Raw genomic sequence first — 16,211 nt, 5'->3', positions numbered from 1 at the left:
ACTAGTGTTTGTCTAGTTGTCACAGTGAGTAACAACTCTAATTCTAAAAGAAAACCATCTGTATCTGGCAACGTTGAGGACTCGGTCTACTGTCGTAAAAGAGTCGCAAAGCGGCTCCTCTGGGAGCTCTGCAGTTTGGTAGTAGCGCCACCTGGGGGCGCTGACAGGCCGGATTGATGTATTCAATTGAGTACAACAGTAGATAAAACCTAGTGTTAAAACCAGGAAATTATTCTAATTGTTTTTCTGCCATTCATTTTTTGGTAGGGGATTTTAGAACTACTTCATATAATGTCTGTGTTTCGTGTAGGCTTACCCTGGCGTAATGTTTTGATAACCACGCAAATCAAGGTAACTTTTATTAATATATTCGCCTGTATTTACCCTCCAAAATTGAAACGCTAATAAGCCGCTAATGTGGTTATCATACAGAACTACACATCCTGTCGCAAGCTTTTACATAATCAGTCAAGGTGCAGGGTGGGAGAAACCTCCACGTTACTCCATGCAAACTCTCACCGACAAGTAGCAAGTAACCTACTAAGTAGATATATGAGCCTTTTACCGAGGTAAAGTTGGCTTTATATTGTAACGACCCTGGGTTTATTAGCGCGGATATCGACTCTACAGCTCGAACTTGCTTTTGCTGCACTGTCGATAGCGCGCTGGACTTCGGACTGGAAGGTCGAGGGTTCGAGACCTGCTCCCTGCCTGTTTCATTACAATATTCACACATTCAACAGACATTCGCCAAAAGCCATTTAAAAATGTAAAAATCAATAACTAATTCACTGTTTGTCACAGAAACATCAAACCATGTATGATTTATTCTATAAATGTCTAGCATACTTTTTTAACCTTTGTTTTGAGGAAAAATTCCAGTTTGGATTTTATAGAAATACATAACATCTATAAAATGCCATTTAAAGCTATATAAATTAATAACGTTTTCACTGATTATGACAGAATCATTAAATTAGGTATGATTTATTCTATACATGTCTAGTATACTTTTACAACCTTTGCTTTGAGTAGAAATTCCAGTTTTCATTTGATAGAAATACATAAAATCTCAAATATTGCATTTAAAGGTGAAGAAATCTAATTCAATAATTGTCTCAGAAAAGAGTAAAGATATGCATTTATTCACAATAACTTTAAAGAAATGTTCATTTCAAGTGCAATTTGTTCTATATGAAGTTGTACAATGTTTACAATCTTAAATTGTATGCTGAATCAACGTTCGCATTGTTAGTGAAACAGTTCCACATTTTAAAGTAGTTACAAGGCACAACAGTAATGTATTTATACGTCTCTAATTTAACAGCAAAAGGCCCCTTCCAATTATTTTCTGTTTTGGCTTTGTTGAAGTCCTTCTTTGTCATCCCCAGACAAGCTGAATGGTAGCATCTCTGGCACACACAGCATTCTATCTGCACTATTAAAAACATAAAACAGGGTTATATTTATTTACATGTAAATTACAGTTCTGGAATACCCAAATTCTGTTTCATGCTTTTGCAATTAGGAACATTTTCAAATTGAATTGGATTTTTGTTCAATTGCTAAATTGACTTTAAATGACATGCATATGACCACAACCCTGACAGAAGCACACATAACTGAGGTGTTAATCATCGTTGAGTATTCAGGCAATATAAATCATATAGTATGCTATATGTATGCTATAGTATCATATAGTATACTATATGTATGCTATAGTATCATATAGTATGCTATATGTATGCTATAGTATCATATAGTATACTATATGTATGCTATAGTATCATATAGCATACTATATGTATGCTATAGTATCATATAGTATGCTATATGTATGCTATAGTATCATATAGTATACTATATGTATGCTATAGTATCATATAGTATACTATATGTATGCTATAGTATCATATAGTATGCTATATGTATGCTATAGTATCATATAGTATACTATATGTATGCTATAGTATCATATAGTATACTATATGTATGCTATAGTATCATATAGTATACTATATGTATGCTATAGTATCATATAGTATGCTATATGTATGCTATAGTATCATATAGTATACTATATGTATGCTATAGTATCATATAGCATACTATATGTATGCTATAGTATCATATAGTATGCTATATGTATGCTATAGTATCATATAGCATACTATATGTATGCTATAGTATCATATAGTATACTATATGTATGCTATAGTATCATATAGTATGCTATATGTATGCTATAGTATCATATAGTATACTATATGTATGCTATAGTATCATATAGTATACTATATGTATGCTATAGTATCATATAGTATACTATATGTATGCTATAGTATCATATAGTATGCTATATGTATGCTATAGTATCATATAGTATGCTATATGTATGCTATAGTATCATATAGCATACTATATGTATGCTATAGTATCATATAGTATGCTATATGTATGCTATAGTATCATATAGTATACTATATGTATGCTATAGTATCATATAGCATACTATATGTATGCTATAGTATCATATAGTATGCTATATGTATGCTATAGTATCATATAGTATACTATATGTATGCTATAGTATCATATAGTATACTATATGTATGCTATAGTATCATATAGTATACTATATGTATGCTATAGTATCATATAGTATACTATATGTATGCTATAGTATCATATAGTATACTATATGTATGCTATAGTATCATATAGTATACTATATGTATGCTATAGTATCATATAGTATACTATATGTATGCTATAGTATCATATAGTATACTATATGTATGCTATAGTATCATATAGTATACTATATGTATGCTATAGTATCATATAGTATACTATATGTATGCTATAGTATCATATAGCATACTATATGTATGCTATAGTATCATATAGCATACTATATGTATGCTATAGTATCATATAGTATACTATATGTATGCTATAGTATCATATAGTATACTATATGTATGCTATAGTATCATATAGTATACTATATGTATGCTATAGTATCATATAGTATACTATATGTATGCTATAGTATCATAGTATACTATATGTATGCTATAGTATCATATAGCATACATTTGCAAAAAACATATGCCTTGATAAAAAAATGACAATAATGTCAGTCTTTGAAATCCAAATCAGTTTAATCGTCACTTGTGCCAGATACAACGTGTGTGCCTATTACAGTGAATTGCTGTCATAGTATGTATCTAGTATCTCTCATAGTGGAATAATAAAATAGAGTCATGATAATAGAACATTAGAGCAATAACTAGGGTTGCAAAGGGATGGAATTTTTCAGGAAATTTTCAATGGGAAGTTAAGCCCAGGAATTTTGGGAATTTTGCTTAAATTCATCAAAAAAGTTAGCTTATAACAGTGAACTTTTTTTGTGGGATACACATAAAGAAATTCTAGGTCTTGTGGTATATTTTGGTTAAACTATCCACAATTCAATGGAATTGCAACCCTCTTCCATCACATTCTCTGATTCTCAAGATCTGCACACTAATGAGATGCTATTGAGCCCACACTACTACACTGTCTGAGCCAAGGACTACATGCTTTCTGGTAAGTTTTGATTACAATACTGGGTGGGGTGAATATATTTTATGACATACATGATTTGTTGTTAACTGGTAAATAGTAGCCTACTTCAAAAGGTGTTTAAATGTTGATCCTCTTGCTGACACGTATGTGGTTGAATCATCAGCATACATGGACCCACAGGCTTTGTTTAATGCCAGTGGCAGGTCATTGGTAAAAATAGAAAATAGTAGAGGGCCTAGGGAGATGCCCTGCGGTACACCACACCCTACATGTTTGACAGAGAGGCTTCCGTTAAAGAAAACCCTCTGAGTTCTATTCGATAGATAGCGCTTGTTCATTTGTTTTTCCAACAATGTCAGGTACAGCCAGGGATGACCGGGGCCTTCAAGTAAGGCACGGGGTAAGAAATAATTTGAACATCACAGATATAACTTCCCACTGTGCCCATGATAAAGTTAACTACATTACTTTAGTTGGCTGCTTTGAACAAAACTTGATTGTAATATAACCTGTTCTGTGAGCCTTGTTTTTTTTTGGACCATTGTCTTCTTTGAAACAGGTCCTGACAGGAGGAGCAATATGAGTCTGTCAGAGGTCGTCACGCTGAATGGAGATGGTGATGGAGGCTTTGGTGGTCCACACAACGAAGAAGCAGGTGATGTGGAGCTGACCTTGGACCTGGTGCCAGTAAGGATGGTCTTCAAGGAGGCGGTAAGACCCTCCCTCCTTGATATAGACATTCTTCCACTTCACTGCCTCTTCAATGGTAAGGCCCCATGGCTACCACTACTGTGGTGCCCACTAGACCATTCGGTGAGGCACCCAGGATCCCAGACCCCATGACCCAAAGCCCTGACTCCACTTTACAGACGACACTCCATCCAACGACTGATCTGAGAACCCTTTTTAGCAGCGATGGAGTAGCGTGCTTGACCTTAACCACTGCTCCATAACTGCTGGCCGTCAACCTCCCTCTCCTCAGGGTGTGCCAGTTAGGATTGGTGTGCTGTCCAACTGTTGGCAGCCGTATAGCCTCCTGCTGCTCCTGCATGCCCCAGGTGCCCTTGTTTTAACAATGTCTGGTAGTGACAGGGAGGGCAGCGGTTGTTCTGACTCAAGTTCCTTAGCCACTGAAGATCCTCCTCTGTGGGCTCTCAGGACAGAGGGTTGTAGTCTTCGGCCGGGTACAGGTCCTCCACTGACTGCACCTGGTTGGGCACGGCTGGCTTCCTCCACTCGCATTCCACATCCATATGGCCGATATTGTGAACCGGCAAAATAGGCTGCAGGCTACGCTTATGAGCTCCATGGAGACATTCGCATGTGGTAGAGATGTAACAGTGTAGGTTCCGTCCCTCTCTTCGCCCCAACCCGGGCTCAAACCAGGGACCCTTGCACACATCAACAACTGACACCCCACGAAGCATCATTACCCATCGCGCCACAAAGGCCGCGGCCCTTGCAACGCAAGGGGAAACCCTACTTCAAGTCTCAGAGCGAGTGACGTCACTGATTGAAATGCTATTAGCGCGCACCACCGCTAACTAACTAGCCATTTCACATCGGTTACACTCACCCCCCTTTTGACCTCCTCCTTTTCCGCAGCAACCAATGATCCGGGTCACGGCACCAATGTAACAGTGTAGGTTCCGTCCCTCTCTTCGCCCCAACCCGGGCTCGAACCAGGGACCCTTGCACACATCAACAACTGACACCCACCGAAGCATCGTTACCCATCGCGCCACAAAAGCCGCGGCCCTTGCAACGCAAGGGGAAACCCTACTTCAAGTCTCAGAGCGAGTGACGTCACTGATTGAAATGCTATTAGCGCGCACCACCGCTAACTAACTAGCCATTTCACATCGGTTACAGAGAGAATCTCCTGGTCACCTATAGAGACCTGCCAACAGGAAGGTTAAGTGCCACATGTTTTTCAATGCATGACTTTGAACACATTGTGCTATATAAATAAAGTTTGATTTCATTGATGACATTACAGCTGTAGAATATTTTCACATGAAGACGTGAAGTTTTTCCATAAACTTTTAATTTATATTTTGTGATTTTATCACTTGACATGTCAATCAAATAGTGGGAAGGATCCTATAAATCAAGACTGTATAAATGGATGTACCACTCTGAATAAATAAATACTGTGCCTTTGAAGATCGTCTCTGGTCATGAAACTACAATACCAGCTGGATGTCTAAACAAAGTCAATTCTGAATGTCAATCGATTTTTAGATTCATTCTCATCAATGACAACATTTTATTATTATACATTTTTGTACCCCCTTTTTCTCCCCAATTTCGATCTTGTCTCATCGCTGCCAACTCCCCAACAGGCTCGGGAGACGAAGGTCGAGTCATGCGTCCGCCAAAACATTACCCGCCAAACCGCGCTTCTTAATACCCGCCCGCTTAACCCGGAAGCCAGCTGCACCAATGTGTCGGAGGAAACACCGTTCACCTGACGACCGTGGTCAGCCTGCAGGCACGAGGTTCACCACAAGGAGTCGCTAGAGCGCGATGAGCCAAGTAAAGCTGAAATAGACACCAACGTCGACATACTGTACAAACATATATCTAGGCTAAGTAATACAAAAATATTTTTTGATCTACTGCTCTGCTAACTAGCTAGCTAAAGTGTAGTCAGTGGCTAGCTAAGACAGAGAAAGGGGTCGAAGAAGTTCAACACTTTATTCAATTAATTTCAATACAGCATATAGATTTATCATGGATTGGGCACAGGACTCGGATCGCGCTGGTGAACGGTAGCTGACAGTGTCGGCTGGAGATGACCTGCAGCAGCTTCCTGCAGGAAGTTGTAGTCTTGCTGAGATCTTCTCTGTTGCTAATTAGCATTTCAAATTTGAGTCAAATATATTGATACAACTTACGCGGTTATCAAAACATCACGCCAAGATAAGCCTATACCAAATATATACTTAATTTGAAGTGTTTGTAAAATTCACTGTGAAAAATGAATGGTGGAAAAACAATTGGAACAATTTCCGTGTTTGACCGCTAGGTTTTATGGGTATTATGACGCGTCCACTATGGCGGACTATGAGTTTATAGTATCAGTAACCAGGTTTCCATCCAACCTTTTTATGCGAGTAAAGTACATGTCGGATAAAACATGTCCTGACAGGCCTGATGGAAACAAACTTTCCAAATGTCGACAAAACTAAATACGCTGGACAAGGTGGGATCTTTTTGTGTCAGTAAAATTAATTATGCGAGAAATGTCAAACGCTTTTATGCGCAAATATTGATATAATAACCATCATATTTATTAGGCTACAGATTAAATAAATGATGAACTTCACAGGGTGGTGAAAGTGCATGGTGATGAGCTTGATGCTTATTTCCAGTAAATATTGAGGGTCTTATGGTGACATGATCGTCGATGATTGGCTGCCGTTTTACAAAAATGGTACTATTTTGTCCATAATAATCTCATTATGTAGGCCATTCATGCGCTCTAGCCAACAGCGCTCTTGGCTAGAACACACGTGCCAATACCAGAATGGGCACACTTGCTATAACGCAACATCAGTAGAGTTGAAAATGCAATGCATTTAACATGTATTTTTTTATTCGGTACATGGGAATTTACCGGCAAAAGGTATTTTTATGTGCATTAAGTCATCACACAACAAGTCAATTTAATAGAAACACATCTCTGGTGGGAAAATGTGCATATTGTTTTTATTAAAATGCTTAAAACATGTCTGTCCGGTGGTTCGGAGCGTTTATTAAAACATGGAGGTCTGGTGGCTGTACAGAGACATGGGGCAGTTCCAGACCACAGGATCAATCAGTTAGCCGGCTAACAAACGTTCTAAAATAATGGCATCTTTTCAAGAGATGAGACTTGAAACTGGCATCATGGCAATAACGTCAAGGAATAACTGGCATCATGGCAACAACGTCAAGGAATAACTGGCATCATGGCAATAACGTCAAGGAATAACTGGCATCATGGCAATAACGTCAAGGAATAACTGGCATCATGGCAATAACGTCAAGGAATAACTGGCATCATGGCAACAACGTCAAGGAATAACTGGCATCATGGCAATAACGTCAAGGAATAACTGGCATCATGGCAATAACGTCAAGGAATAACTGGCATCATGGCAATAACGTCAAGGAATAACTGGCATCATGGCAACAACGTCAAGGAATAACTGGCATCATGGCAATAACGTCAAGGAATAACTGGCATCATGGCAATAACGTCAAGGAATAACTGGCATCATGGCAATAACGTCAAGGAATAACTGGCATCATGGCAATAACGTCAAGGTATAACTGGCATCATGGCAACAACGTCAAGGAATAACTGGCATCATGGCAATAACGTCAAGGTATAACTGGCATCATGGCAATAACGTCAAGGTATAACTGGCATCATGGCAACAACGTCAAGGAATAACTGGCATCATGGCAATAACGTCAAGGAATAACTGGCATCATGGCAATAACGTCAAGGTATAACTGGCATCATGGCAATAACGTCAAGGTATAACTGGCATCATGGCAACAACGTCAAGGTATAACTGGCATCATGGCAACAACGTCAAGGAATAACTGGCATCATGGCAATAACGTCAAGGTATAACTGGCATCATGGCAACAACGTCAAGGTATAACTGGCATCATGGCAATAACTGACTAGACAAAAATATTCAATTTCAGCTTTATAAATATATCAGTAAATCAAGAGATATATTTTACTCCTAATCAGAGTTATCTGGCTTAACTTACTGGTCCTGCTTTTGCAACAGCTCAGTGTTCTGATGCTCAACTCTACTGCAAAAACATTCTCCTCTGTAAACAATACAAAACATAATTCATTCTAAATAAAAACAACATTTTAAACCAGAATAGAAATATATTAACAGGAATGTACAACAAAAAACAATGACAATTCAGCAGTGTTTAATCTACAGTAACGTTATACCTCAGTCAGGCTCAATCTACAGTAACGTTATAACTCAGTCCGTCCAGATTGTAATTATATACTGCAGAAAAGCATGTCCTTCATAAGGCACAGTTCTCAAAGGATTTAGTAACAGTGTGTTCCTCAGCAACACCTCTCTAGGTCCTTTAGTAACAGTGTGTTCCTCAGCAACACCTCTCTAGTTCCTTTAGTAACAGTGTGTTCCTCAGCAACACCTCTCTAGGTCCTTTAGTAACAGTGTGTTCCTCAGCAGCTGGGGCCTTTAGTTCCTCAGCAGCTAGGGCCTTCAGTTCCTCAGCAGCTGGGGCCTTCAGTTCCTCAGCAGCTGGGGCCTTTAGTTCCTCAGCAGCTGGGGCCTTTAGTTCCTCAGCAGCTGGGGCCTTTAGTTCCTCAGCAGCTGGGGCCTTCAGTTCCTCAGCAGCTGGGGCCTTCAGTTCCTCAGCAGCTGGGGCCTTCAGTTCCTCAGCAGCTGGGGCCTTCAGTTCCTCAGCAGCTAGGGCCTTTAGTTCCTCAGCAGCTGGGGCCTTTAGTTCCTCAGCAGCTAGGGCCTTTAGTTCCTCAGCAGCTAGGGCCTTCAGTTCCTCAGCAGCTAGGGCCTTTAGTTCCTCAGCAGCTAGGGCCTTTAGTTCCTCAGCAGCTAGGTAACAATGTCTGCAGTATTGAAGGTTCCCGAGAACATAGTGGGCTCCATCATTCTTAAATGGAAGAAGTTTGGAACCACCAACACTCTTCCTAGAGCTGGCCGGCCAGCCAAACTGAGCAATCGTGGGAGAAAGGTCTTAGTCAGGGAGGTGACCAAGAACCCGATGGTCACTGACAAAGCTCTTCTGTGGAAATGGGATAATCTTCTAGAAGGACAACCATCTCTGCAGCACTCCACCAATCAGGCCTGTATGGTAAAGTGGCCAGATGGAAGCCACTCCTCAGTAAAAGGCACATAACAGCCCGCTTAGAGTTTGCCAAAAGGCACCTAAAGACTCTCAGACCATGAGAAACAAGATTCTCAGGTCTGCTGAAACCAAGATTGAACTATTTGGCCTGAATGCAAAGCGTCATGTCTGGAGGACGGTGAAGCATGGTGGTGGCAGCATCATGCTGTGGGGTGTTTTTCAGGACTAGTCAGGATAAAGGCAAAGATGAACGGAGCAAAGTACAGAGAACCTTGATGAAAACCTGCTCCAGAGCGCTCAGGACCTCAGACTGGGGCGAAGGTTCACCTTCCAACAGGACAATGACTCTAAGCACACAGCCAAGACAACACAGGAGTGGCTTCGGGACAAGTCTCTGAATGTCTTTGAGTGGCCCAGCCAGAGCCCAGACTTGAACACGATCAAACATCTCTGGAGAGACCTGAAAATAGCTGTGCAGCGACGCTCCCCATCCAACCTAACAGAGGTTGAGAGGATCTACAGAGAAGAATGGGAGAAACTCCCCAAATACAGGTGTGTCAAGCTTGTAGCATCATACCCAAGAAGCCTCCAGGCTGTAATCGCTGCCAAAGGTGCTTCAACAAAGTACTGAGTAAAGGGTCTGAATACTTATGTAAATATGATATTGATTTCTTTTTAAATACATTTGCAAAAATGTCTGAAAACCAGTTTTTGCTTTGTCATTATGGGGTATTGTGTGTATTTTTTTAATCCATTTTAGAATAAGTCTGTAACGTAACAAAATGTGAACAAAGTCAAGGGGTCTGAATACTTTCCGAAGACACTGTATGTCCTTTAGTTCCTCAGCAGCTACAGTTGAAGTCGGAAGTTTACATACACCTTAGCCAAATACATTTAAACTCAGTTTTTAACAATTCCTGACCTTTAATCCTAGTAAAAAGTCCCTGTCTTAGGTCAGTTAGGATCACCACTTTATTTTAAGAATGTGAAATGTCAGAAGAATAGTAGTGAGAATGATTTACTTCAGCATTTATTTCTTTCATCACATTCCCAGTGGGTCGGAAGTTTACATACACTCAATTAGTATTTGGTAGCATTGCCTTTAAATTGTTTAACTTGGGTCAAACGTTTCAGGTTGCCTTCCACAAGCTTCCTACAATAAGTTGGGTGAATTTTTGGCCCATTCCTCCTGACAGAGCTGGTGTAACTGAGTCAGGTTTGTAGGCCACCTTGCTCTGACACGCTTTTTCAGTTCTGCCAACAAATTTTCTATAGGATTGAGGTCAGGGCTTTGTGATGGCCACTCCAATACCTTGACTTTGTTGTCCTTAAGCCATTTTGCCACAACTTTGGAAGTGTGCTTGGGGTCATTGTCCATTTGGAAGACCCATTTGTGACCAAGCTTCAACTTCCTGACTGATGTCTTGAGATGTTGCTTCAATATATCCACATAATTTTCCTTCTTCCTGTCGCCATCTATTTTGTGAAGTGCACCAGTCCCTCCTGCAGCAAAGCACCCCCACAACATGATGCTGCCACCCCCGTGCTTCACGGTTGGGATGGTGTTCTTCGGCTTGCAAGCCTCCCCCTTTTTCCTCCAAACATAACGATGGTCATTATGGCCAAACAGTTCTATTTTTGTTTCATCAGACCAGAGGACATTTCTCCAAAAAGTACAATCTTTCTCCCCATGTGCAGTTGCAAACCGTAGTCTGGCTTTTTTTATGCCAGTTTTGGAGCAGTGGCTTCTTCCTTGCTGAGCGGCCTTACAGGTTATGTCGATATAGGACTCGTTTTACTGTGGATATATATACTTTTGCACCTGTTTCCTCCAGCATCTTCACAAGGTCCTTTGCTGTTGTTCTGGGATTGATTTGCCCTTTTCGCACCAAAGTACATTAATCTCTACGAGACAGAACGCGTCTCCTTCCTGAGCGGTATGATGGCTGCGTGATCCCATGGTATTTATACTTGCGTACTATTGTTGGTACAGATGAACGTGGTACCTTCAGGCGTTTGGAAATTGCTCCCAAGGATGAACCAGACTTGTGGTCTACAATTTTTTTTCTGAGGTCTTGGCTGGTTTCTTTTGATTTTCTCATGATGTCAAGCAAAGAGGCACTGAGTTTGAAGGTAGGCCTTGAAATACATCCACAGGTACACCTCCAATTGACTCAAATGATGTCAATTAGCCTATCAGAAGCTTCTAAAGCCATGACATCATTCTCTGGTATTTTCCAAGCTGTTTAAAGGCACAGTCAACTTAGTGTATGGAAACTTCTGACCCACTGGAATTGTGATACAGTGAATTATAAGTGAAATAATCTGTCTGTAAACAATTGTTGGAAACATTACTTGTGTAATGCACAAAGTAGATGTCCTAACCGACTTGCCAAAACTATAGTTTGTTAACAAAAAGTTTGTGGAGTGGTTGAAAAATTAGTTTTAATGACTCCAACCTAAGTGTATGTAAACCACCGACTTCAACTGTAGGGCCTTTACTTCCTCAGCAGCTGGGGCCTTCAGTTCCTCAGCAGCTGGGGCCTTCAGTTCCTCAGCAGCTGGGGCCTTCAGTTCCTCAGCAGCTGGGGCCTTTAGTTCCTCAGCAGCTGGGGCCTTTAGTTCCTCAGCAGCTGGGGCCTTCAGTTCCTCAGCAGCTGGGGCCTTTAGTTCCTCAGCAGCTGGGGCCTTTAGTTCCTCAGCAGCTGGGGCCTTCAGTTCCTCAGCAGCTGGGGCCTTTAGTTCCTCAGCAGCTGGGGCCTTTAGTTCCTCAGCAGCTGGGGCCTTTAGTTCCTCAGCAGCTGGGGCCTTTAGTTCCTCAGCAGCTAGGGCCTTCAGTTCCTCAGCAGCTAGGGCCTTTAGTCCTGTGGAAAAATAAAGAACAATGACATACTGAACACTGAAGGAGAAGTGTGTGTGTGTGTGTATGTGTTTGAGTGCATACCTCTCCTCCCCGTTGTCCTCCTCCACCCAGGCCACTATCTTCCCCTCCCAGCCTGGAACCAACGCATCATCTTCAAATACCTAAATACACACACACACAAAATATCAACACTGTGACTGTATTTATGCATAGATCACCAGACTCCTCCCTCCTTATACCCCTTCTCTCCTCCCCCTCCTCTCCGCCCCCTCCTGTCCTCTGCCCCTTCTCTCCTCCACCTCCTCTCCTTCTCCTCTCCTCTACCCCTTCTGTCCTCTGCCCCTCCTCTCCCCCTCTACTCGCCTCTCCACTTGCCCCCCCTCTTCTCCCCCTCCTCTCCACTTGTCCCCCCCTCTTCACCTTTCCTCTCCCCTCTTCTCTCCCCCTGCTCTACTTCCTCCCTCATCTCTTTTCTCCTTCCCTCCTCACCTCTTCTTTAACGGTACCAAACTCGGGGTCGAGGGCTTTGAAGTGGAATCTGTGGTTGTCATCTCTGTCTACTGCCGTCTTCACATCTCTCAGAGTTACTTTCCCCAACCTAACACACATCAAATGTTTCCAATAATCTTCTCACCCAGACTATGCACCCTGCATGATCATCCAAAACTGCATCTCTGCACATCCTGACTCTTGACAATTTATAGTTCCTCCATTGCACATGATCCTGTCAAATTGTTTTTGTTTTGTTTAATACTTCTCTACATACAGGGCCTTCAGAAAATATTCATACCCCTTGACTTATTGCACATTTTGTTGTTAGTCTCTTGTTAGTCTCAAAATGGATTGAATGAAAAATATTCTCTCACCCATCTACACACAAATTGAAAATATGTTTTTAGAAATGTTTGCAAATGTAATGGAAAATGAAATACATACATCTTATTTCCATAAGTATTCACACCCGAGTCAGTATATGATAGAATCACCTTTGGCAGCGATTACAGCAGTGAGTCTTTCTGGGTAAGTCTCTAAGAGCTGTGAGTCTTTCTGGGTAAGTCTCTAAGAGCTGTGAGTCTTTCTGGGTCAGTCTCTAAGAGCTGTGAGTCTTTCTGGGTTAGTCTCTAAGAGCTGTGAGTCTTTCTGGGTTAGTCTCTAAGAGCTGTGAGTCTTTCTGGGTTAGTCTCTAAGAGCTGTGAGTCTTTCTGGGTCAGTCTCTAAGAGCTGTGAGTCTTTCTGGGTTAGTCTCTAAGAGCTGTGAGTCTTTCTGGGTTAGTCTCTAAGAGCTGTGAGTCTTTCTGGGTAAGTCTCTAAGAGCTGTGAGTCTTTCTGGGTAAGTCTCTAAGAGCTGTGAGTCTTTCTGGGTAAGTCTCTAAGAGCTGTGAGTCTTTCTGGGTCAGTCTCTAAGAGCTGTGAGTCTTTCTGGGTTAGTCTCTAAGAGCTGTGAGTCTTTCTGGGTAAGTCTCTAAGAGCTGTGAGTCTTTCTGGGTAAGTCTCTAAGAGCTGTGAGTCTTTCTGGGTCAGTCTCTAAGAGCTGTGAGTCTTTCTGGGTCAGTCTCTAAGAGCTGTGAGTCTTTCTGGGTTAGTCTCTAAGAGCTTTGCAAACCTGGGTTGTACAATATCTGCACATTTAAACACTTTTTTTAAAATTGTTCAAGTTCTTTCAAGTTGGTTGTTGATCATTGCTAGACAGAAATTTAAGTCTTGCCATTTTTAAGATGATTTATGTAAAAACTGTAACTCGGCCACTTTGGGACATTCAATGTCTGCCAGTGTAGATTTGGCCTTGTGTTTTAGGTTATTGTCCTGCTGAAAGGTGAATTCATCTCTCCGTGTCTGTTGGAAAGTAGACTGAACCAGGTTTTCCTCTAGGATTTTGCATGTGCTTAGTTCTATACCATTTATTTTTATTATTACAAAAATGCCCTAGTCATTGCATATGACAAGCATACCCATAACATGATGCAGCCACCACCATGCTTGAAAATATGAAGAGTGGTATTCAGTGACGTGTTGGATTTGCCCCAAAGTTAACGCTTTTGTATTCAGGACATAAAGTTCATTTCTTTGCCACACTTTTTGCAGTTTTACTCTAGTGCCTTGTTACAAACAGGATGCATGTTTTGGCATATTTTTAATGTGTATAGACTTCCTTTTCACTCTGTCATTTAGGTTAGTATTGTGGAGTAACTACAATGTTGTTGATCCATCCTCAGTTTCATGCAACTTATTATGTGACTTGTTAAGGAAATGTTTACTCCTGAACTTATTTAGGCTTGAGATAATAAAGGAGTTGAATACTTATTGACCCAAGAAATTTCAGCTTTTCATTTTTAATTAATTTGTAAAAATGTATAAAAAAACAAAACAATTCCACTTTAACATTATGGGGTATTGTGTGTAAGCCAGTGACATAAAATCTCAATTTAATCTGTTTTAAATTCAGATGTAATACAACAATGTGGAAAAAGTCAAGGGGTGAGAATACTTTCTGAAGGCATTACATGTGGATTGTCAATTCTGCGTCTAGATATGTCTTAATATCCTGTTTATTGTGGCAGCACCATATGAAATTACTGTTCATGCAAATGTATTTGTCGAATAAAGGTGATTCTGAAACATTTCAAGGCCCCAGATAAATTGGTTATGATTAGGGGTTAAGTAAACACACGTACCTCTTGTTGATGTGGATCATGCAGGGTGTTTGTGAGTGGTCTGTAAAGTAGAGGACCTTAGTGGAACCACACGAGCTCAGCAATGGACTACTGTAGGAGTGGGCCATCTCTGGAACACGCACACACACACACACCATCAGAAAAAGGGGACATTTCATGTGTGTGGCTGACATGTCTTTTTGCCAAGCAACACATGCCAGGGAAGGTCCTACACTGCGTAGACCCCCTGGTGCACTCAACGACCGTGATGTGTACAATAGTGGTTCCTCCTTAAAAAATTGCGTCAACAGAGAAGTATTTTTTCTGGGTGATTTTAAATATTAACCGGCTATCACCAAGCTGCCCACTCAGGAAAAAACTTCAAACTGTAACCAGAACATGCAACCTGGATCAGGTTATCAGTCAACCTACCAGGGTAGTTACAAACAGCACAGGAATTAAATCATCAACATGTATTGATCACATCTTTACTAACGCTGCAGAAATTTGCTTTAAAGCAGTATCCAGATCCATAGGATGCAGTGATCACAATATAGTAGCCATATCTAGGAAAACCAAAGTTCCAAAGGCTGGGCCTAATATAGTGTATAAGGGGTCATACAATAAGGTTTGTAGTGATTCATATGTTGTTCATGTAAATAATATTTGTTGGTCTGTGGTGTCTAATGAGGAGCAACCAGACGCTGCACTGGACACATTTATGAAACTACTTATTCCAGTTACTAATAAGCACCCATTAAGAAAATTACTGTACAAACTGATAAATCCCCTTGGATTGATGAGGAATTGAAACATGGTACGGTTGAGAGGGATGAGGATAAAGGAATGGAAAATAGGTCTGGCAGCCCAACTGATTGGCAAACATACTGCAAATTAAGAAATTAAGAAATTATGTGACTAAACAAAATCAAAAGAAACAGAAATGACACTATGAAACAAAGAAATTATATAAATAATGATAGTAAAAAGCTTTGGGACACCTTACATTTTTGGGAAAAAAATCCAACTTGGCTCCTTCATTCATTGAATCAGATGCTCATTCAGCCCACTGATATTGCAAACTACTTTAGTGACTTTTTCATTGCCAAGATAAGCAAACTTAGGGATGACATGCCAGCAACAAATGCTGACACTACACATCCAAGTATATCGGACCAAATTATGAAAGACAAGAATGTACTTTTGAATTCCATAAAGTCAGTGAGGAAGAGGTGAAAACATTATTGTTGTCTATCAACAAT

The 16,211-nt window shown here is 40.6% G+C and overlaps 1 protein-coding gene across 5 annotated transcripts in view; it reads right to left on the bottom strand.

Annotated features, from left to right (window-relative positions):
- Positions 1-11,853: 11,853 nt before the first annotated feature.
- The window catches only part of LOC115204708 (dixin-A), a 92,062-nt gene continuing 87,704 nt past the window's right edge, over positions 11,854-16,211 (bottom strand). For 4 of the 5 annotated variants that reach the window (XM_029770432.1, XM_029770434.1, XM_029770435.1 and 1 more), the window contains 4 exons: positions 14,971-15,079; positions 12,788-12,896; positions 12,380-12,459; positions 11,854-12,299 (listed from right to left, as the gene is read on the bottom strand). In XM_029770432.1, the coding sequence (XP_029626292.1) occupies positions 12,278-12,299; positions 12,380-12,459; positions 12,788-12,896; positions 14,971-15,079 (320 nt within the window). In that variant the 3' untranslated portion in view covers positions 11,854-12,277. The remainder of the gene's footprint in view (positions 12,300-12,379; positions 12,460-12,787; positions 12,897-14,970; positions 15,080-16,211) is intronic. The other variant, XM_029770436.1, reaches the window with a different exon arrangement.

Source organism: Salmo trutta, chromosome 12, assembly GCF_901001165.1.
Source record: "Salmo trutta chromosome 12, fSalTru1.1, whole genome shotgun sequence".
Taxonomy (NCBI): Eukaryota; Metazoa; Chordata; class Actinopteri; order Salmoniformes; family Salmonidae; genus Salmo; species Salmo trutta.
This window is presented reverse-complemented; position numbering and strand designations above follow the sequence as displayed.